Here is a 25,007-nt window from a genome sequence, read left to right on the forward strand (position 1 = left end):
TAGCTTTGAACTTTTGAGAATGTTTACTTGAAGGATTTTTTACTTTTTTTTTTAATCCTTTGTGGTCTTCAAAAAAACACTCTTGTCAGCAACATTTAGGGGATATTTTTAGCCTAGCAGCCTGACACTTGAAACTTACAACTGACTCAGTTTTCCTCCCCCATGGCAGAAAAAAAGAAAGAGCACATTTGTAATCATTGTACTGCACAGTAAGCACACAAAAAGTGATGATATGAAAGGAGAACAACTTATATTATAGCTGCAACCAAAACAAAGTGAGTTCACTTATAGGTTTAAATCTGATTTAGTTGTTTTTAAGTCTACAGATAGTTGGAAAGATTTAATTGGGCAGTCTAGAGTGTCTGACTGAATCATGACTATGCATAAATGCACTAATTGGACAATTTAGGCTGCAACTCACAGCAATGTCTTTTTTAATTATCATTTAATCCAACAATTATATTTTTCAGTTAATAATTTGATCATTCACTTATAATTTCCTACAGCCCAAAATGACTTAAAAACATCTTATTTCGTCCAAACAATCAGTCAAACATCCATAAAACATTACATTTTCTTTACTGTAATACAATGTAACAAGAAAAGTAGCAAATGCCTGAACACATTAAAAGTTTCACATTTCTGCTTGAAAAATAAACCACATGGTTAATCAATTATCTAAATAATTGCTGACTCATTTTTCTGTTAATTGACTAATTAATGCAGCAGTAGGGTATTTTACTACAAAGCAGCGACTTTTATCCTTAAATAAATGAATGTGAGCAGCTTGTGAATGAGGGTCAGTGTGCAGCAGCAGCAGCAGCAGCAGCAGTAGGCCTGCAGCAGCCTCCTGTAACATCATGTACTTTTCTTCCAGCAGGCCTGGACAAAGAGCCATGTGCTTTTAAACACACACAGGACTGACATGCAGCTTACAGACAGTCACACTGAAGCAAAAATCATCTTTAATTCATACTTATAATTAATTTACAGTCTTATAAAACATGCAAGGGGCACGTGCCCGCCCAAGAAATAGCAATAAAATGACAAATATGAGCAAATTTCACACGAATTAGTGCAGTAAACCCCACTGAGGTTGGCTCGACACTGAAAAAGGGTACATATGTTGAAGAATTAGGTGAAACTTCTTACCTGAGCAACGTGTTTTTCCAGCCCCTTGGCAGCTTTCTTGTAGCCGTGCACCTTAAGGTGCTGGTATATTAGAAAGAGCAGAACGTCGTCCTCCTCTGAGGCCATGCTGCACCACTACACCGACTGACACGACGAGCAAAGACGAGAAAATGTGGAATATTATTAACCTGTTTATTAACAGTTCAGTTCATGCTCGATATGCAGCGTGAGCCCATGCGCGGTGACGACGCCCCCCTCGAAATGCAGCATGGGAAATGGAGTCTTTCTTTTTTTTTTAAAGGGACGACTACAAAAGCATCTTATGTTTGTTGCTCCATAAAAATAGAGTTATGACACATTTAACATAAATAAATACATAAATAAAAATAATACAAATAAATAATACAAATAATAATAATAATAACAACAATAATAATAATAATAATAATAATAATAATAATAATAATAATAATAATAATAATAATAATAATAATAATAAGTAAAATGCATATAGCACCTTTTACAAACCAAAGGATGCTTTACAGAGAAATAAAATAATAAAAATTAAAAAGATTAAGTCTATAAAAATGTCAAAATAAAACTGTAGGCTGTGTGAAAATATTAGATAAAAATGTTATGGAAGCATCATATTTTCTAATAATGTTTTATTATTACTGCAACCCAAGTAGCCTGTATTAAAAACATGCATTGCAATTAGTGCTCGGCGATATATTGATATTATAGCAATATCATGATATGAGACTAGATATCGTCTTAGAATTTGGATATCGTGATATGGCATAAGTGTCTTTTTAAAAGCTGCAATACAGTAAAATTATGTAATTTTCTGAGCTTTTCAGATTGTTCTAGCAGTTCTATTATTTGCCTTTTACCCACTTTGTCATTAAATCCACATTACTGATGATTATTTAACAAAAATCTCATTATTTAAATATTTTGTGAAAGCACCAATAGTCTGCAATATACTTTGCTGCTCATACCCTAAGGGGCGTTGTCAAACATACAGCCTACAGGCCAGAACCAGCCCACCAAGGGGTCCAATCCAGCCCACTGGAAAACTTTGCAAAGTGTGAAAATTGCAAGAAAGTAAGCCCAGTTTTTCAATAAAATGCACTGCTATTTTCACTTATTTTCACTCACCCTTCACCATCAAGGCTTCTGATCTTCCTGTGAACGTCCAAATTGAGATAATTGTCCTTCAAATCTGATTCACACTGCAAGTCAAATCTTATCATTATGTTATTATATTATGTCAAAACTAGTTATTATGCAATGGTTTTACTAGTCAGGCCCACTTGAGATCAAATTGGGCTGTATGTGGCCCCTGAACTAAAATAACACCCCTGCTGTAAAAGGTCATGGGGGAGTTTGAACCAATCCCAGAACAGGACGCCAGTCTGTATAGTATAGAAACAGACAACCATTCAATTCACACCTATGAGCAATGTAAAGTCATTGATTAACCAAATCTGCATGTTTTTGGTCTGTAGGAAGCTGGAGTACATGGAGAACCCACACAGGCACGAGGAGAACATGCAAACTTGCTGGCGCCATATTATGAGTCACTTTAGGAAAAATAAAAAAAAATCCCTAAAAAATTGATGTTTAAGGTGTTTTTTTACTGCTCTCAAATGTAAAAAATGGTCAAGTTTGACCTGAACAGTATGTAAGAGTTAAAGGTTGTTGATTATAACCATGTATTCTTAAATCTATGTCATTTAAACACATAATTAATATCAGTTTAACAGAGAAATATGGGACATTTAAAGTCTAAGATTGTGTGTTTAAAGTGTGGTTGAACAACTATTCCTCCTCTGAAGGAGCTATACAACAATGTCTGGCATCATTCCCTCCATGTGTTGCTCACTGCCAGTGAATCAGGCTTTAATAAATCACACACCACTTCTTTCACCACATCATTCTTTGGAAACTTTGAGAGTGAAACGTACTGCCAGCTCCCCAACAGAGTCGAAATGTCCCACTCAAGTCCAGATTGTTTGGACTGTTCGAATAAGGAGAAATGATTTGAAATAAGTCAAAAGAAGTCAAAATATATTAGAGTTTAAAAGATGTCAACAGAAGATCTTCAATGGGACAAAAGTGAGATTATGTTTCGATGTTTTAAAGTTCAATTAAGTCCAATTTTTTACAACGTGGACACAGCAGACTCTGATCCTCGTTAATCTCTCTTAACTCCTCACATACTATTCAGGGTCAAATTTGCCCCATTTTTACATATTTCGTGTTTTTTCTCCATAAACGAAAAGTGTAAAAACTGAATAATAAACTCTCTCAGCTCTCTGAAAGCTTCATTAAAGATTAATCTCGCTTATTATCTGTGACTGATGACGTATTCATGGATGATTTGTTGTGCAGGAATTTAGTAGAGACTAATTAAAAAAGGGATATGATGAAGAGTCTGAATATGAACGGTATGTGAAGGTTAATGAAAAGCTTGTGAAGAAGAATAGAAAATAAACATGCATTCGATCCGGCGCAATTTACCTTTCAGACACACAGAGAAGTTGAAAATGCAACAATCACCCTACTTAACCTTTTCTTTAAACACCCACACCTGCTATTTATTGATTTTAATTGAGCTTTTTTAACAACATCCAACCCCAACACCACATCTTAGCCACGAAGCTGACAGAACATTTTGAGTTGAGTCACAGTCTGGCAGCTTAGATAGTGGATTTTTTTTTGGACAAAAGTGTGAAAATGATCAACATCTTGTATCAGATTCATTATGTTCCTCTACTGGCTCACCTCAGCGCCGTGTTTTCTCACCTTTTACTTTATAGTCGGAACACAGACGCGAGCCAAAGTAAGCACAAGAACAGGGCCGCATTGAAACCTGCAGATGATTCAGTCATTGAGAGTCCAGCCATGTCCCAGTCATTGATGAGTTTGTCACCTGGTGTGACGAATCTTTCTTGGAGCTCAACATGGCCAGGACAAAGGATATGATCACAGATTTCAGAACTTCAGACTATGAGACGACAATCGTTAAATACCAGCCAGTGTGTTTTGGGAGAAAAACAAACTCTGAATTGAATAATATATAGAAGAAGAATTGTGAGGTAATGTGCAAAAAGGGACATTATAGTGTTTGTTTTATATCTTAAACCTGTCGAATTTTCACATTTATTCAACCATGATACCCTTTTTTTATATCAGATTTTTATTGAATCAATCTTGTGCCATGGTTAGGTAACCTGTCTTTAAAAAAAACACAAAAGTAAGAATGAGAACAAGGCTGTATTGCAAATCTGCAGATGATTCAGTCATTGAGTGTGCAGCCATGTCCCAGTCATTGATGAGTTTGTTACCTGGTGTGACGAATCTTTCTTGGAGCTCAACATGGCCAGGACAAAGGATATGATCACAGATTTCAGAACTTCAGACTATGAGACGACAATCGTTAAATACCAGCCTGTGTGGACTGTGTGTTTTGGGAGAGTCACAAACTCTGAATTGAAGAATATATAGAATTACATTAGTTAGTGACATTAGTTTGCCTCACAAACCTGACGAACTTTCACATTTATAAAACCACATGTAGGAGTATAGGATGTATTTGATTTTGATTTGGTTGAGTGGTGGTGTTCCTCCCAAACACTACGGAGGAACATGGTAAAAGGCCGGCTGGGCACAGGTTCATTAAAGGTCATACCAGTCATCACAGGTGTGCTGATGGTGAGAGGCAAAAAGGTTTTTTAACTGTGCTCAGGAGCAAAGGGGCTATATTTTGTTTTTGTTTTATTGTGTAATTTATGTGAAAGGATTACAAAGTGTGCGGAAAGTGTGCACTGTGACATTTGGTAAGAAATTAAATACGTCATTTCATCAACTGGAAAAGACTGAATAGCCTTTGTTAATTGAGTGTGAATTGTAGTGGCAGGGCTTTTTAGTGAATCAATCTTGTGTCATGGTTTGGTAAACTCTAAACCCAATTATCAGGTGGTTTAGAAAGCTTATCATAGGTGAGTTTTAACCCAATATATCACTTACTTACTCCTCACAGCTTGCAGTGTAAAGCTCAAAGCTCTTTTCTTTCAGGACTCATCAACCCATCATTTCATTTACATGGTGAATTCCAGCCCCTTCGCTCCGGCTGACGGTTCGTGGCTCCTACATGGAAAACAAAATGATACACTAAACAAAGCCGGGTAAAAGATAATGCACCTCACCCCTGCATGACACTTTCGGCTTTTGAAAAAGTGTGTATGCATGTGTGTGTAGAAGCACTTTGTGAGCAGCTTTATGACTTCTTATTCTCTGACAGTACCTTTGACGCCATAATGATACTTGTGTTTTGATGTCTATTGAAACTGCACAGCTGTGATTAAACTAATTTACCCTTGTGAGCACTAATAAAGAGACCATGACGTTTTAAATTACTGGTGTGAATCATCTATCCATCCACCACTGATTCCTGTTTACTGTGTTTATTCAAAGCTGACTGATGAACCAGCTGCAACACGTCGAGTTGTGCAAACTTTTGTGCAACTCGAACAAAGACGTGTGAAAAATATTCTCTGGGCCTTTTTAATGTCATCTTTCCACCTCCATACTTTTCCTTTGCTCCTTATTTACCGTCTGAGCAAAATATAGTAGGGCAGTAGTAGGAATATAGTGGTTTGTGGACAAAATTACGCCTCCATAAAGGATATTTTGACTCCTAAAGAAAGCTGAAGTTCTCTTTTTTTGTAGATTACATCATTTATTTTTTACTGGACTCTTTATAAATCTACAGTAGATAACAATATAAACACTAAAACTCACATAATTCCCATTAAACATGAGCTTATAACCTCTTATACGACTATATAAGAACTTCAACTTCAGCTATAAATGAAGCAAGTCGTTGTTTTTATTGTGTGTGGATCGCTGGTGTGGATTATAACATCTGCCCTCTGAAACAACCCTGAAACTGTTTTATATCAACACAAACATATATAAAAAAAACCCCACTATGCCTGTACAACTTTGCTCCTAAATAAACAGAGCTGTAAAAAAAAAATCTGGCTCATGGTTGAAGCTAATTCCTGACACTACAATGCCAAACTTACAAAACAAAAATGCACAAATTACACATTCTTTTCTCCCAAAACATGTGAATTTTCCCACAGAAATGACGAAATATTATCTTAGGCTACAGTGTGAATTTGCTTTGAACGTGAAGTGTTTCCTGATCATGTTTTTATAACCCTTTATCTATCCCTTATTGCATCATATCCTTTTTCTTCTTCCCTCCCGAGTATGTAATAGATGTGTTATTTCTTGATTAATGTGACCTATTTCCGGTTGTCTGTGGATGCAGTGCGTCAAACTGTGCATCTGTACAGTGTGTTGTTGCGTTAGGACAGAAACTCCTGGGCTTTTCTCAGCAGTGCCAGCTGGCTCCTCTGGCTGCAGTCATACTACTCAGCTGATGTTCAGTCTGCTGTGAACAAGCTCAGTCTGTCTCACTGATTGTCAGCAGAAAGCATAAAAACACATTAAAGTCACCTATAGACGCTAAATAAATGGTGTTAAATGGAAAGGGGGGGCTTTATTACCGTTTTTCCATGCGTCAAAACACACAATTAAAACCAAAGCACACCGGATGTGAAGCAATGCATCCTTCAGAATAAAAGAAAGTACACATGAGCCATTTATGAACACAGAAAAATGCACCAGTTTGTGTCAATGCAACTGCAACTACATTTTTTAACTGTATTTGTGTCATTATGTTTCCTCAAACTGGTCATCTGGGTTGTTGCAAAATAAGTGTACTCTGAGCTGAGACTCTCTAAATGGTTTGCTCGTCACACATTCAGTGGAATAAAGAGCATTTCAAGTTCTTTAACAAGTTCAAAAGGTTAATGAACTCTAAAAAAGTAAAAATACTACTAGCAGAAGGAGACAGGGAATATCTTTCTGCCCAATATATGGATTAACATGCTACAACCTGAGGGGCAGTGAATTATCTAAACACACACACACACACACACACACACACACACACACACTAACCCAAACCTTAACCCCTTATCCAAAAATCAGCTTTTTACCAATTAGAGACACAGCTTTTCTCTCTAATTGGACAACCCATCCCCAATTAAATGTTCTTTTACACACATACACAAACACACATATAAGATCATGATAACATTTAGGGGACACTACATACACTTACATTTATTAACTGAACCACTGATGCACTGGGCATTGGGAATAAGGCGGCTTTTGCCCCCAATTAACTGATCCTAAATCTGAAATATGTCCCCAAAAGTAGCTTATGGCCGACCACAAATACTATTATTAATACTATTTGTTATTTTGTATTTTCCAAATATTTAGAGAAATTGTATTTTGATGCTTTTGCAACATTGTTTTTGATGCTTAAATGCTTGATTTTAATTGTATTGAACTGATTGCTGCTGCAGACTATACATAAAGAAAAGAAAGAAAGTGATTTTGTGACATTTAGCGGTTTAAAAAATCGTGCATTTTAGCATTAAAGTCACTTTTCAAGTTCCAAATACATTTTACAAGCAGCTAAACAAAATAAAAGTTGCACGGTTAATCTAAAAAGTTGCAAATCTGGCAACAAAATTGCTCAGTTGGCATCGCTGCGTGTTTTACTCCTGCGGGGCAAACCGGTGCTGTCTGCGGCTTGCTGCAGCTGCTTGACTGCGCTCGTATTTCATCGGGAGTGTGTGTGTGTGTGTGTGTGTGTGTGTGTGTGTGTGTGTGTGTGTGTGTGTGTGTGTGTGTGTGTGTGTGTGTGTGTGTGTGTGTGTGTGTGTGTGTGTGTGTAAACCCTCACACCGAAAAGGAAGGAAGGCTCTTGTTGAAACTTGAGGACATGCGGCGTCTCTTCCACAAACTTTCCGCAGAAGCAAACTCTCGCTCCCGAGCTGAAGAAAGACCCGACGCTTGGAGAATGAACTGAAGAAGCGGAGAGAGAGAGGAAGAGGAAGAGGAGAGGTGAGGAGAGGAAGAAGAAGCCGTTCACCCCCATTGATCCTGTATCGAGGTATTGATTTAAGGCTTGGCTGTGTGATAATACAGCTGTTGTGAGGAATAGATGCATGTTTAATTAGAAATGTGATGATTTTTAAACACAATCTAGGAGCAGTTTCTATAGTTTGCATCAGATGTCAGGCTTAAAAAATCCAAATGAACTTAACACTAAATGACATGCAGGCTACCGGTTTTCTAATAGGTTGCAGACTATTTTTAACTTTTATACAAGCTGCAGGATTCATCAAAAGACATTTTTATGCAGGACCAGTCTGTGCTCACACCGTCTGAAGGAACACACTCAAGGCTTTTCACAGCAAAGTCCAGCACACACACACTCACACACATTGACACACACATAAAAGTAGATGGAAAGGTGTGTGTGTGTGTGTGTGTGTGTGTGTGTGTGTGTGTGTGTGTGTGTGTGTGTGTGTGTGTGTGTGTGTCCAGTGCTGTTTCCATGAGCACCAGTATCTCATCTGTTGGGAAACCAGTTCAGACAGCAGCAGCAGTAATGAGCTATTCTCAGTCATTGTTAGATATTAAAATCAACAAATGACTAATAAACTAATGATGCTGCTGCTGCTTGGCTTCCAAGTTAATAAACATGGAGCAAGTATACAATCTGACTTTTTCCTCTGAAGGCTTCGGGTCATTTAACTGAGAGAAAACAGGGTGAAGACCTTTTAAAATGACCTGTACAGGCTTTAAGAAGTGGAGTGCTACTTTTAAAGAGCTTACTTTTCCTCTTTTGGTTGCCACTGTGTTGCAGAAGTGTTAAAGTCTGTCCTAAAACAGTAATCAGGTGCACAAATGAACATTGAAACATGTTTTTCTTGCTGTAATGATTCCTCCTGTTCATACTGACCAAGTGATGGAGGCTAATATGAAGCTTTAGTCATCCAAATTAGTCAAATAGCGTAGATATCGTTCAACTATCCATCGAGACAAAAAGAGGTTAGGAGGACTGTAAATGTATAAGATATCGGCTTTATTTGACTTACTCAAGATGGATAAAGCTTTATATTTGCTTCAGATAAACTTTTATGATTAATTTCTGCTCATTTCAGTCTTTTTAATGCCAGATTGAACAGAAAAACACTATCCATCGAGACAAAAAGAGGCTAAAAAGACTGTAAATGTGTAAGATATTTGCTTTATTTGACTTACTCAAGATGGATAAAGCCTCATATTTGCTTCAGATAAACTTTTATGATACATTTTTCCCCAAATTAGAACAAAGATCTTGTTCTTCATCACTTACATTGTGAGCACATGTGGAGAAGATCTTCTAAAGCTCAGTATGAACAGGAGGAATGATCACAGCGATGTTCATTTTGAGCTCCTGATCTCTGGTTTTAAAGAACAGACCTGAAACATGGTGAAACCGCCCTTTTAAAACAACTCTTTGGCAACTTTTAGGTTTGTTGTTTTGTTAGTTTTTTAATTAGATTGTATTATTGTGAGGCGTATGGCGAACTTTTATAGGGATTCTTTTTTTTTTATAGGACACATAATGAAATCCACAAGTGCTGAGATTAGCCGATCAGTCAATCGGGATGAAAAATAAACTCCACACTTTCTTCAATGAACGAGTCATCTGGCTCCATCCTGTGTAATATAATACAATTTACTGCTTTGGCCTGTTTTATATTAATGCATGTTATATATCTTTGTGTTGAAAAAGACACTTAAAACATGTCGGCTAGTGTTTGTCAGAACGTTTAAATTATGTTTTTCACATTTGATAGACTATAAACAATCCACTTCAGCACCATCACACACTGCCGCCTCAAGATAATAATAATATTTTTATGGTAGAAGTTCAATATGAGGTTTATTTGGATGCAAAGTAAAGCCAAGCATTCGTGCAAAACAGATATAAATCTCAACTCTGAATAAATCAAACTTAACTAACAGTCTATAATGAATAGCAGATAACTGATTTATTAATGTTATATGTGCAAATGTACATATTGTGATACAGCTAAAAAGAGTCAGATTTGTATTTTTTATGTGTATTAAGTTAAGAACTGGCTGATTTGACCATTTATACTGTAAGATAATATGAAATTGTCACCCAACAGAGATTATCCTGTACATATATAACATAAAGATACTATTTCAGGTCTCATTTTTTTAAAATTTACATCAATTTTATTGAGGTGCTTTTGATTTTCCAGCTGTTCAAAGGCAACAACACACATTCCTCTTTAACTATTTGAAACATAAACTGCTCCCTAATCAGAAAAAATAAATACTCCAAGCGTATCACAGTTTATGTCATTGCCACGATATAAAAATGACATTTAGCGCGATGCAGGAATTTGCCAGTATTGCCCTCTTCTGAATTATATAATGTAAAAAGATCTATAAAGTACAGCTGCAGAAGCTGACGGAAAAATTATCCTCATCCTGTCGCTCAGCGTGCACATTTAAAATGTTTTGTCTCTGCTCTCTCTCTCACTCTCTCTTGGGTACTAATATATTCACCACATATTACTCCTCTCATAAAAAGACTGTAAATGGTTAAAAGAGCCCTCCTCTGAGTGTTTTAGCTGTGCGACAGATGGATGTGTTTCAAATTGTAGTTACAGCCAAGTTGGCAAGTCCAGCTCAAATGTGGTTCTGTGATTTACAGTTGGTCCTGCAGTGATTGCATGCTAGTGTGAGTTTGTGCCGACTCATTGCAGACATTTTTTGAGCCCTGCAAACCTGGTACAGTAGTTTTGTTCATAGAAAATCTCCTTGTTTTGTTTTTTTTGGGTTTCTTTCAGTAGGAAAGATGCAGGCTGCTGCCGTCGCTCTGACTGTACTGAGCGCTGTCTTCAGCCTGGACTGTCTGTCCGCTCAGGGGTCCAAACCGAACCAGATTCATCACCAGAGGGACGGAAATGCTCGAAATGAGGAGACGCCACCGAAGCAGAAGAACCAGCCGCACATTATATTCATCCTCATAGACGACCAGGTGTGTGTAGGGTTGAGTGTGTGTGAGTAGGAGTGCTCAGATGATGTTTCCTGCAGCAATTATATTACATATAACAAGCTGTTAATGTGAATACAACACCAGATAACTACTCTGAATACAGGATTTTACAAATAAGCCCAAAATATCAACTATATAATGACATTTATATAAGGATAGATGATTTTTTAAATGTATTTTACACCAATTATAATGTATTACTTCGTTTAAATGTATATTTTATTTACATTTCTGCATCTCATAAAACATAGAAAACTTTGTAGTCAGTTTTTCATGATCCAGTTTCAAGCTGCTTTGACATTTACTCAACTTTAAGAACATATTGTGTATATTACAAATAAATAAAAATCTAACATTTTAGTACCAGAAGAAAAAGGAAAAAATTATGTTTGTATTATGTATGCGTATGTGTGTATGTATAACGTAATGTAGATGTGGGGCAAAAACATTACATTTATAAATTAACAGGTTTTATTATGGCATAAAATTGGGAATATCCTTTCAAGTCAAAAATATTTTTTTTTAAATGATTTTTTTTCTTTCTTGTAATGGAAGAAAAAACTCAATCACATATAATAATAATAATAATAACTTTATTTTATATAGCACCTTTTAAATACAGAGTTTAAAAAATGCTTTGACAGACAAAGCAAAAGCAGCACAACACAAAGCAAAGACACACAACACAGAGAACACTGACAAGATGAAGGTAGAGCACAATGAAATACAGTAAGGAGATGATGAGAACATAATATGAGAACATATAAATAAGATAAACGAGATAAAGTAAAATAAAATGAAATAAAAGACAGTAACAATAAACAAACAAACAAACAACATCACATAAAAGCAAGTCTGTAAAAGTGAGTTTTGAGAAGTGATTTAAAAGAAGTCACTGAATCTGCGAGCCTTATTTCTATTCTACTATTGTATGTTCAAATATGTGTATGAACTGACTGAGGGATCAGTTTCAAGGCGGCTGGCCCACCCGATGCTCTCAATGGCCAATTTGACTCTTATGAAAACAGCTTTTTTTGTAACTTCAGGGTTAGAAAAACCAGCATCTAGAAATGGTTACAGTGTAGTGACTATGTGCTGCCCTCAAGAAGCCACTGAGGAGCAGCGGCTGTGAGGTTTAGTAATGACTCGTGACTCTTTGTTGTTTCTGTTTGCTTTTCTTCTCACATGAAATAAACCAAAATGTTCCCAGAGAGGGAAAAAACCCAAACAAATGGGCATGAACAAAATACTGGGAGCTCAGCTTGGCATCTCTCTCACAGAGCAGCAACTTAAATTTAACATCTCTATCAGATATCTGACAAAAAGGATGCTTTGTCTGGTGGTCGGAGGTTTAAACATGAACACATATAAAGCTGTAAATGGCTCCTACACTCAGAAAGATATAGAAGTTTGTATAGGAATCAGTTTTGCAATGACAGCAGTTACTATTATCTGTTACTAAATGTGAATAATGTGAATCTGAAACATATAACTAAACTATTTTATGGCTCCGTGACTCTGAAAACAGGGTTTCAACGACATAGGTTACCATAACCCGACCATCAAGACTCCCACGCTGGACAAGCTGGCGGCGGAGGGCGTGAAGCTGGAGAACTATTACGTTCAGCCCATCTGCACACCGTCACGCAGCCAGCTCATCACCGGCAGGTACGGACGCCTCCTCAGAGCGGCCAACTGCATGAAATTTGAGTAATGTGTGTGTGCATCTGCTCGTCCGTCTTGACTTTTTTTTTTTTAAGTTACTTTAGTTAAAGCAAAGTCCTGATGTCAGTAGGATTCATGCTAATACTGAAATTAACAACTATTTTAAAGTTTTTATTTGTCTGTCAATTATTTTTTTCAATTAATTATTTTGTTTTTATGTCAAATAGCAAAAAAATGCCATTGCCCCAAAGGCCAAAGCAGCGTCTTTAAATGACTAATTTTGTGTATTTGACTTGAATCACAATGACAAAGTAATGAATTAACAAATCCTTTCAGGGCTAATTCATACACTCTGGTCTTATTTTGCTCTGGTTTCAGTGTCAGATTGCTGTAGAAATGTGTCAAATGTCTTTTTTTTAGTTCATTAGATTATTAGTTCAAGGTAAGATAAGACTTAATTGATCCTCAGGGAGTAAATTCACATGTTACAATAGTACAAGAAACAGGCAGGAAAGAGGTAGGAAACCATATTTTTCTACTTTTACTTGAGATGGCTGTGAAACTGTGGCATTAATTTAAAGAAAAGCGGATGTGAAGATTTGTGTATCGGCTCATCTGTGCAGTTAACGCGATCCCGACTTTGTTAATTCTGTTTATCAATAAGCTTAATTTGTTCTGAATGTCTGATACTTTGCTGGTATCTGTTAGTTCAGAGCGGTCTGACACGAAAGATGTTGAAGCTGACCAAAGAGTAGCACAGATATTGAGTCTAAAGCTCTGGTGTGAATGAAGTAGCTGCTCTGAATAATCTGATTATTGATTAGTGAAACTAAAAGATCCAACCTCTATCTTTACTATTGGGTACAAATGAATCCCTGATCATCTGTACCTTGAACAAACGACAGTAACTAGTTTTTTTTCTTCCAGATATCAGATCCACACAGGACTGCAGCACTCCATCATCAGACCTCGTCAGCCCAGCTGTCTGCCGTCACACATGGACACGCTGCCCGAGAGGCTCCGTGAGGCCGGATACACCACACACATGGTCGGCAAGTGGCACCTGGGCTTCTACAGGTAAGATAGAGACTGCACAGACTATAACCTGTTATCAGGAATGTAGTTACAAAGAATTGAATGACTACAGAGTTATTATATTATTTTAGATTCCAAGACAACAGAGCTTGATTTATTACTTTTCCTCCTCACTTAGACGTGTTTGATTATTTGATTTTGTTCAGGTATTAATGTGTTCTTCATCTGCCTGATGTGGTTATTGCTGCTTATTGACAGCTACTCAACTTTATATCTATTTATTGCAAACAAAGCTGATTTTAGCAATGTTTATTTTATCGTTTAATAATCCCAGGTTAAAAAAGCACAGCAGATTTCATTATTGAAACTGGACCAATATGAAGGCTCCCTACTTTCTAAGCAGTCTGGTAGTTCAATAAATTTAGGCTGGACCACCACCAAAAATGAACCTTGCCAGGTTGCTGGATTTGCGAGATCACAACATCAAATCATCACGTGAGAATCCATCTCATCAGGCTTCAAGTTATGAGCTTGGTGTGGTTGAGACCAATCAGGGTCCTGTGAGGATTCTTGTGTTTTTCTTGTAATTTTCTTGAATCCAGCTGCCTCATAAGGTAATATGATGATAGACAGAAGGTTCATCCAAGTAGTATTAAGTATTTTTTGAAGGCGCCCACCCTTCTCCAAACTATTGCCAAGGAGGACTTCTCAATAAACCATCTTACACTGAACAAAGAGGCTGGGTTTTAATGGTTTCAATTGAATTAAGTAGAACCTAATAAAGCAGTTTGCCAGTTATCTTCCAAACACTGCTCAAAAAGAAGTAATACATGGATTTAGATAATAGAAAACACTGTATATAGTATTGTGATTGCCATTGTTAGCAACTTTTATCAAACAATGTTGAAAATCTGATGCTCAGTCCTCTTTCTCTTTGACTTTTCTTCCAGGAAGGCTTGCCTGCCCACCAGAAAGGGATTTGACAGTTTCTTTGGTTCATTAACAGGAAGTGTGGATTACTACAGGTATGATCATTATTATTACTGGAATAAACAAGTTAGCAATGCATAGACTTGAACTATCTACAGACTGATTTGCATTATCACTGCCTGTCTTTCCTAATCTGGCATTAACATGCGACATGTGTCCGGATGTCCCATCTGGATGAGGAGAACGCATGTTAAAGCAAAGTGCAAATACACAAAGAACACACTGTGATCAGAATAACCACATCTGGAGGTGGTCTGGTCCACATTGTACAATCTGTACAGTGTGACTACATCCTGTCAAGTTGAAAGGTCGCCTGGCTGAGACTGTGTCTTCCTGCTGGCTGAAGCAACAGCTACAGAGCATATAAGTAATGACAGAAGCTGTATAGCTTCCCTCCTAAATATTATAAAGGATGCCTCAACATGGCATTGCTTCCCTTGACCTATGCGCCAACACCAGGGGCGGCTGTGGCTCAGGAAGTACAGCGGTTGTCCACCAACAGAAGGTTGGCGGTTCGATTCACAGCTCCTGCAGTCCACATGTCGATGTCTCCTTGGGCAAAGTACTTGACTCCAATTTGCTCCCTCTGCCTACGTGGAAGCCCCTGTCATCGGTGTGTGAATCTGTGAATGTGACATGTAGTGTAAAAGCACTTTGAGTGGTCAAAAAGACTAGATAAATATATAATATATAAGTACAGTCCATTACTGTCTTACCAATAAGCTCATTAAGATCTGTTCAAGGTGCAGACAGAATGGCCATAACAAGAGCACGTATTAATATCAGGTTTAAATGCCTGTAGATTTGATGCCGCTATCCCGAAAATTGGTTCTTTCCATTAGCTGACGTGTCTATTTTTCCTTCACTTGCGCCTCTTCCTCACGTTTTAGCGCCTCCCCAGTGGGTGATGCAAGAGAGATGCACGAAAGCGAGGATGGAAGAATTTAATTTACCAATTAAGACGTCGTCACCCATCGTTTGATCAATCTCCAGTATTTACAATCAATCACATCACAGGTTAATTCCACTTCTCTTTCATTTCCCATAAGTCATACTGCATTTCTCCATCTGTCTCTAGTTACGGGTCCTGCGATGGCCCGGGTCTGTGTGGGTACGATCTCCATGACGACGAGAGCGTGGCGTGGGGCCAGGAAGGAAAGTACTCCACCGTGCTCTTCACACAGAGGGCTCGCAAGATCCTCGAGAGTTACGACCCAACAGACAAGCCGCTCTTCCTGCTGCTCTCCTTACAGGTGTCGTGCTTATGTTTGACATCCCAGAAATTAATTTAATCCTCTCAGAATTATAAAGATTGAATTGTTTGTTTCAGATACCGTCAAAGATGCTAAACATATTTTAGAGAACAATGAAGCCTGAATAGATGTTTTAATGCTATGTTAGTTTATGTCTGGTTGTAGGAAGTAAACAGAGTTGGAAACACATGGAGGCCACATTGAAGTGTTTACTGTGCTGTCCATGAGCACCAGTAATTTATTCTGACACACTATTTAGGGCCCGATGAACTCTAACTGTTAAATTAAAAACGTGCCATGCAGAAAATTTAACTTGTGTTTTAACTTAAAAGAGGAATATTTGCTTGATTTTTGTGGTCCGTCATGTTCATTTGATTTCAGGTTGTGTGTGTGGAGGATTGGAGGGTTTGAGACAAGGAACAGCAAAATAATTGATTTTCCCAGCAGTAGAAAGTAGGAAAGTAGGAACACTGAGTTCCAGCTCATGCACTTTGAATAAAGAGGCTGACAGGAAGCAGGGAGGGAGAGAGAGAGAGAGAGAGAGAGAGAGAGAGAGAGAGAGAGAGAGAGAGAGAGAGAGAGAGAGAGAGAGAGAGAGAGAGAGAGAGAGAGAGAGGAAGGACCTGCAGCAGGGGTCCCTTGCCAAATTCAAACTAGGGATGCTGTGATTATGGCGCTTTAACCACTCGACTACCCAAGTGTTCCCCATTTCTGTCACTTTTAATGTGCACAGACAAGTTAAGCCTTCTAGGAGAGGCTGTCTGAAAGTGTGTGTGAAGTATGCTTTTAGTGTTAAGGGGCATTCTGGGAAATGTAGGTAATCACTAATTGATGTAGAGGTACACCAGAAAGTGGTGTAACCCCAAAAAACATGACATTATTCTATCCAAAAATATTGTAGCTATATTAATGTTGGTAATGTCAACAACAAACGGTGTCAGCATCTATAATAAGACACTTTCCTTCTATTATAGTTGATCATACCACCATGATAAGATGCTCTCTTTCAACTATAACTTTAAACTTTACAAAATGAACACGTGCAGATTAATTGTCTAAATGTTTTCCACCAGGCGGTTCACACTCCTCTTCAGACCCCAAAGTCCTACATCTACCCGTACCGTGACATGGCCAACGTCGCCAGGAGAAAGTTTGCCGCCATGGTTTCTACAGTGGACGAGGCGGTCCGTAATGTCACCTACGCCCTCCGAAAGTATGGATACTACCGAAACAGCGTTATCATCTATTCTACTGACAATGGTGCTCAGCCGTTCACAGGCGGGAGCAACTGGCCGCTACGAGGTCGCAAGGTATCATTCACTAATTGAATTTTGTGTCATACTTTTATGTGCTTTAGAAATGTTTATGTGATTTTAATCCATGTTAGCGCGTGTCGATTGGTCGTTCAGTTGGTCGACTACTTTTGTTCAGACTGAATCAACTATTGGATCGATTATTATGAAATTTTATGAAGAAAATCATGATTTCCGACACTGAATCCTAAAAACCTTGGTTATACCCTTACTTTTCCTCTAGTGTCGCCAGGTTGTCATTGTTGCTTTTGAGTTGAAACGCTTCAACAACTGTTGAAAGGATTGCCATGAAATCTGGCACAGACATTCATGTTCTCCTCAGGATCAATCTTAAAAGATTTTGATGATCCCCTGTGGCAGCTATGACTTAGAAATTACCTCTTTGTATTTCCACACACAGTGTTTTCTTGCTCAGCTGGTGTGGATTAATAGTATTAAAGAGGTAATTTCATACTAAAAGGACTGTAACTTTGGAAGATACCCATTTCATCTGACTAACTCTGCAGACTGACGCCTGCAGATACTTCATATTGGCTTCATATAAACTTTTGAATGTGTTTTTGGACAGATAACTGGATTGGATTTATCCCTCATCTCATGCATTGGAAGTGCATTAGAGAGCCATTGTGTAATAGTCGGTATAAACATAGTATGGACTGGTTTAAGAAAAAGATGAAAATCTGTGTTGAGTTAACATGAATAAAGAAAGACTGCAATCAAAGTTGATAACTGTGTTTTCAGGGTACGTACTGGGAGGGAGGAATGCGTGGGGTGGCGTTTGTACATAGCCCTTTGCTGAAACGCAGGAGACGGGTCTCTAAAGCTCTTCTTCACATCACTGATTGGTTCCCCACACTGGTGGGCCTGGCCGGGGGAAACATAAGCCAGGTTAGTGGTACTCAGAACTATATTTGAATAACAAAAGTAGTGAATGTTTGCATTTTTCTGCCTCTTTTTTATCACTTTTTTGTGTTTGGCTTTGTATTTGCTTGCATGTTGTTTGTTGTTTCTTAGCCAGGCCTCATCTTGACTACAGGATAGTAAAGATTAAATACCATGAACGAGGCATTGTCATTGAGTGCATTACTGACCATTTTAATGTGCTGCAAAACAGAGCAGAGATAACAATGTAAGGCTCTTCCGCTGGATTTTAGTTCTGTATGTTTTTCTAGCTATCTCACCAAACATTTTTACTCCACTATAATCTGTTCTGCGGTAATCTGACTCGCTCTGTGCCTCCTGCTGAAATTATATTAATGCTTGAGTTTATTTGCTGTCATGGTTAAAGCAGCATGAAAACCTCAATCAACATGAATAACTGTCTTGGCCTCAGATTTTACTAATGTTCAGGATACACTGCTACTGTAAAACTGTCCTTTTTTTTTACTATGATGTCGATAAATGTCTGTTGAACTGTTTTGATGAGGGCACTTTTAATAGTTCAGACATAAATTACTTTTATGTCCAAGTATGTGCACAGCTCCCAAAAAGCTTTGTTGGCTTGTTATGCTTCATGGGCTCCACTGCCAAAGTAGATAAGCACAACTATCTTGACTGCAATCACAACAATATCTGATTAATATATGAACTCGATAGCCTCTATTACCTAAGAAAATCTTATTATTTATTCCTGTGTGGTCAATGGACAAGTATTTGTTCTGGCAACATCAATGCAGGAAACATGAAGACAGTTTTTTATGGTTTCACAGAACCTCCTGGGGCCTCTCATTAACCTACACATAACTCCTTGTGCTCTTTCTGTTTTCTGTGCTTGTCTCCCTGTTAGAGTCAGGGTCTGGATGGTTTTGATGTTTGGCCCACCATCAGCGAGGGAAAGGAGTCACCTCGCCAGGAGATCCTTCATAACATCGACCCGCTGCACAAATCTGTTGCTCCAAGTACGACTGCACGATCTGGACAAATTATTGTATATCAGTATCGAAGCCAAATATCTCGATATCGATACGATATATGATATATGATATATGATACAAAACAGCATAATAACACCAAATGGACATTACAGTGCAGTTACTCAACAAAATAGTGTATTAATCAAAGCAGACAAATAACTGTCTTAAGCTGTGTTTAAATAAAAAATAAAAAAAATTTCTGCAGCCTCTACTTTGCAACAATGCTTAACAATATTTTAAATATAACAGTGAAAATTAAGTCTTTGGCTACATTAAAATAAATACATTAAAAATAAATAAATAATGTATTATGCTGTAATGTCTGCTTTGACACAATGCTTCACAGATTTATAACACTTATTGTAAACAGCACTTAACTAGTAAACTCGGGGGGAGGGGGCATTTGATATCGTCCATATCGTTGCTTTTTGCGATATTAATATCGTGCACGTTCATATCTAGATAGATAGATAAGATAACGATATATTGTTCAGGCCTAGCTCCAAGTATGACGTGGGACGCTAATAGCGCAGAATGAGTCTCAGGTAACCAAAATAAGGAGAATACGGTTGTTCTCAGACGCTACTCGAGTAATTTCAAGGCAAACTCCTTACTCATTATGAGATAAATTATTAAAATGCACACATATACTGTAGCAATGGGTTGTCAACTACCTAATTCATGAATTTTTAAATGTGAACTCATATAAATCTAGATTAAAGCTTTCGACCACATCTTAGTTTTCTCAGTGGTCATGGATATTAGTAAGATATCTGCACATGATTAATAATAATTAATAATTAATTTTCCAACTGAGCAAACTCCAATCTCCTGATGAGCATTGTGAGATGAGTGTTAAAAAAAAGCTTTAAAAAAAGCTAATATGTGCATCTTGAGTGTTAACAGTATATTCAGTTTTAAGCTAGCAGTGTAAATCTAGGGTTAGCAATGTCTAACAGCTGGTCAGTCTACCGCTTTGGTCCAGACTAAAATGTTTGTGAGACTCTGGATAACCTTGATGATCCTTTACCTTTCCACTAGCATCATCATCAAGTCAAAATTTAAGACCAAATATCTGCAAAACTAACAACATTCATATTAATCTCAACTGTACTTTGTGTTTACAGCATTAGCAATAGCTACGTGTTAAAATACGCTGGTGAACATGGTAAACAATCCACCTGCTAAACATCAGCATGTTAGCATTCAGCTCAAAGCGTCACTGTGCAGCTTCACAGAACTTGCTACTGTAGCTGTTAACACATGCCTATACCACAGTTCGGGATACTTTCAAACCAGATTGAGAAGAGTGGGAAGATAAAAACAGAGAGCAAGGAACCAAGACAAGAAGTAAACACAATTAAGAAAAACAGGAAAGTAGGGAAGAGAGAAATTAAGATAACATGGGACTAAGGATTTATACAAGGAAGACAAAGAAGATAGACATATAAGCCCCAGTGTCTCTTATAGTTATGTTGTATTAAAAAATGATGTTATTTTATCTGCTTACACAGCATCAACAACACTAAAAGAGTCTTTACTTCATATTTCTAATTTACTTGTGTGTTTTCTTTGATTTGGCAGTGAAAGCACCAAAGGATCCCACCTTTAAGAAGCTAAAGAAAAAGAAGAAGGTTCTGAAGCAGCAACCAAAGCAGAAGTCAGCGTTCAAGTTAAAGACCACAAAGAAGCCTCGGGCGTTTTCCCATCAAGCTGCTAAACTAAAACCCAAGCCTAAATCAAAGCCCATTCCCAAACCGAAGCACAAGTCCCTCCCGAAATTGAAGCCCAAACCCAAGAGCAAAGTCTACTCTCAGCATCAGCCACTGCCCAATTACAAAGTCCATCTGAAGGTCCACTCCAGTGGTACTCCATACGGCCACCGGCAGCCGTCGGTGTCAGGAACATCTCGCCCCACATCTCAGCCTCAGATACAATCACATTTCAAGTCAAAATCCTGGCAGACTATACCCCAAAACAGGGAACTGTCACAATCAGGACCATCTCAGTTAAAATCTAAGACACAGATGAAATTGCATTTAAAGTCCAAGTCTAAAAGGACGTTACCCGAATACCAGAACATGTCTCTACCGGAAACAACCCTACCCCAAATCCACCCAACGACCGAGTTCAGGTTTCAGCCCCCGCAGCCAGTGTGGGACACATCAGTCCAGGCTGCCATCAGAGTTGGAGACTGGAAGCTGCTAACAGGAGACCCAGGCCACGGAGACTGGGTCCCACCACAGGTACTGATACTGCATTTTAGGTCCAGGTAGTCTTATTGATTCATAGGGAAACAATCACACAACCAGCATACAGAAACAGCATGCTTAAAGCCAGACAACTAACAAACAAGCTAGAAAATAAAGTCATAAAAAACATCAAATAGTAAAGGAAGATTGAAGTTTTTTCCATTTATAAAGGTGCATGATACCTGAAACCAGTTCTGCCAAAATTATTACAAACATATGGAATATCTAAGGATAAGCAATTTTTAAATAATCTTGTACTTTACTTACAATATTTAAGATTTATATTATATTATATTATTATCGACAAAAAGGTGATACAAAGTGAAATTTACTTAACATCCTGTGATAAACAGTACAGAATAACTCTAATCAAGTACAGACATCAATGTTGACTGACAAATAATAAAAGCACACAGTCTTTAATTATATACGGGAAGCCTACTTTATTCAAATTTGAGGCTAAATGTTTAATATGAATCTTGACTAGCAGCCTGCTAGAAATCCAAATTCAAAAAGTGTGTTGTGGTTACCATTTTAAGTTTTAATAGCATAGATAGTCAGCGATATGGGAATGTGAAGGTAATAACAATGTACTAAATCTAATCTGCATTTAAAGGAATGTTTCAATATTCTGGGAAATATGCTTGTTTGTTTTCTTACAGAGGGTTTGATGAGAACATTGATACCACTCTAATGTTTGTACAGTAAATATGAAACTACAGCCAGCAGCTATGTAGCTTAATTTAGCGAAAAGACTGGAAAAATGGGGAAAACGGCTAATCTGGCAACCAGCCGGGACCCCAGGTAGTTACAGGTCCCGGCCAAGAAATAGTCTGCCATATAATCTCCATTAAATGCTGAATTTCAAGTCGCCTTGGTTATTGTGTGGAACTGAAAAATTAGATAATAAATCAACTTTTAGAGGTTCTGGTCAGTGGATTGTTACCATTGGAGAAATACAGTGTGTGTGCTAAATACAGACAAGTAAAGGGGAATCAATCATCTAACTCTCTTTAAGAAAGTGAATAATCTCCCAAAATGTTGAAATATTGCTTTAAGGTATGTCTGTTATAAACAAGGGATATCTGGAAAGCCTCAAAGGCAGAGTGAAGCGGAGTTAGAGCCTAAGTTGGAGTGGAAGCAAGTGCATACTATAAAACTGTGTCATCTGCATAAAATGAATGAAATGAATCTCAACACTGATTAGATGGAATGTTATTTATGCATAGTATAAATAAAATCCATTTGGTGGTTTAGATCCAAGAGCAAAACTGTAACACATTTATTCTGACTATATTAACTCTTCTGTTTCATAATTCAGAATCAGAAACATGTTTACTGCCAAGTAGGTTTACACATACAATTGCCTTGGTATCGTGGTGCATAACAATCCAAAAGTAGAAGGTAAAAGAAAAAAATTAAGTACCTATTCGAAGAGAGCTCTTACGACGGCGAATGAGGTGTGGGGGGGAAAAAAAGACCAGGAGGAGGGGAGGTAATACTTCGAGAGAAAAAATTAGATATTCTCTGACATTATAAAGTTGCAAATTTGCGAGCAATAAACCCACAAACTTATGAGAAATACAATGTCTTTTCAAAGTCTGGATGCTTACGATGATATGGTGATTCTGGGCTAAGATAACAAGTATCTTCTTATTGCTAAACCCCACTGAAAAGTACAATTTGGCACGGCAGGCATAATGCACGACGAGCAACTTCTCTGCAGTGTTGCAAAGTGAGGCTATGTGATTGCTTGGCAGAATAAAACGCCTTTTTTCCCAAATTTTTTCTCGAAATATTACCCCCCCCCCTCCTCCAGGTCAGTATTTATTTATTTTTTTTACATCTAGGGCCCCAATACGCCGTTGTTGGATCTCGATCATGAAGAACATAAATCTAACATTTTGATCCACAGGTTCTTCCCACTCTTCCTGGTCGCTGGTGGAACCTTGAACGAGGCTTTTCGATATACTACAAATCCCCCATCCACAAAAACGTGTGGCTGTTCAACATCACGGGCGACCCGTACGAGCGGCAGGACCTGGCAGACCAGAGACCCGACGTGGTGCAACGTCTGCTGGCCCGGCTCGTCTACTACAACCAAACGGCCGTGCCGGTTTACTTTCCACCCGACGACCCACGAGCCAATCCCAGCCAGCACGGTGGAGCCTGGGTCCCCTGGGTGGACGAAGAGGAGGATAATGAGGGAAAATATGATGGGGTCTACAAGAAAAATAAAAATAAGAAGAAGAGGAAGAAGAAGAAGTGCCAGCTGTGTAAGCTGAAGTCGTTCTTTCTGAAACTGAACACCAGGATGATGTCCAATCGGATCTGATTCAGATCGGTGAACATTTTCAGCCACGAGATGAATGTCAGACTTTTAGAATGTTTTTTTATTTTTATTTTTTACATTTTAACATCTTCTGCAAACTGGTGAAAAATTGGTTAAGTTGGTTAATTCCACTAAGGTTTAGCTGAAGTGAACTTCTTTCAAGAACTCATGTAAAACATGTCCTTCCACTGGTTTTCATTTGCTTCTTATTCAAGTCAAAACAGGTGATTTTATTTTATTATTATTCTGAAACATTACTGTCATTATGTCATGTAATTTACAGTATAGACCAGAGGTTTTCAGACAGTAAGGTACGAAGGTGAGAGTTGAAAGTAGGTACTCTCCCATTGGTAGAGTTGAAGGGGAGGGAAGCGTGTGCATGTAAGTATTGTAAAAAAAAACAAAAAAAAAACGGGAAGTTAGTTATTGGCTGCTGATTTGGCTGCTTATCTACACAGTCAGCAGTTGAGGCTGCAACTCATGGAGGCAATTAATTAATTTGACCTCCATCTCAGGGGCATAACTCATTCCAATCTGAACACACAGACATGATTAAGAGCTTTACATTCAGTGTGACTTTCACTTATTGAGTATATTATATATATTTTAATACATCATGAATAAACATCTGTAAATCTGAATATAAAAACATAGAAAAATTACGCTCCTTATAACTCCCAACTTGCCTGAGAATCATCCATAAACACTTGTAGTATAAAGAATAACTTTATAGAAGGCCGATGCGTTTTGGCCCTTATGACCCTCATAAAGGCCATAAGCTGAAACGTATTGATCACGATCAAGTGTTGCTGGATTTTTGACCTCTTTAGACTTTTCTTCCTTCTCTGTGCATATTGGAAGTTGGTGAAATTAAGCCTGAAACCCGTTTTCTGCCTCTACAGTTATCACATTTTTAACTTGTCGTCAGTATCAAAGTAAAACACTGATACTTGTCTGACTGTTAGTGGGTACATGTCAAACAGGAACTGCCAAATGAGCCTAAAAGTAAAAAAAGATAAACAATAAGCTGGGCTCAGATTGATTCCCACAGATAACCAACTAACTGGGACAGAGGCAGATGTCTCGGTTGTGTGTCTGAAAA

At 37.9% G+C, this 25,007-nt stretch overlaps 1 protein-coding gene across 1 annotated transcript; it reads left to right on the forward strand.

Annotated features, from left to right (window-relative positions):
* The first annotated feature begins 10,947 nt into the window (after nt 1-10,947).
* Nucleotides 10,948-24,010, forward strand: LOC133990410 (arylsulfatase I-like). The gene is made up of 10 exons (XM_062428716.1): nt 10,948-11,134; nt 12,681-12,820; nt 13,745-13,894; nt 14,803-14,877; nt 15,921-16,095; nt 17,169-17,405; nt 18,150-18,296; nt 19,195-19,335; nt 21,463-21,567; nt 23,489-24,010. Exons 1-10 carry the CDS (start codon nt 10,952-10,954, stop codon nt 23,906-23,908), a joined length of 1,773 nt encoding a protein of 590 aa, XP_062284700.1. The 5' UTR covers nt 10,948-10,951; the 3' UTR covers nt 23,909-24,010.
* The last annotated feature ends 997 nt before the right edge of the window (nt 24,011-25,007 follow it).

The sequence above is a fragment of the Scomber scombrus genome, chromosome 11 (assembly GCF_963691925.1).
Source record: "Scomber scombrus chromosome 11, fScoSco1.1, whole genome shotgun sequence".
NCBI lineage: Eukaryota > Metazoa > Chordata > Actinopteri > Scombriformes > Scombridae > Scomber > Scomber scombrus.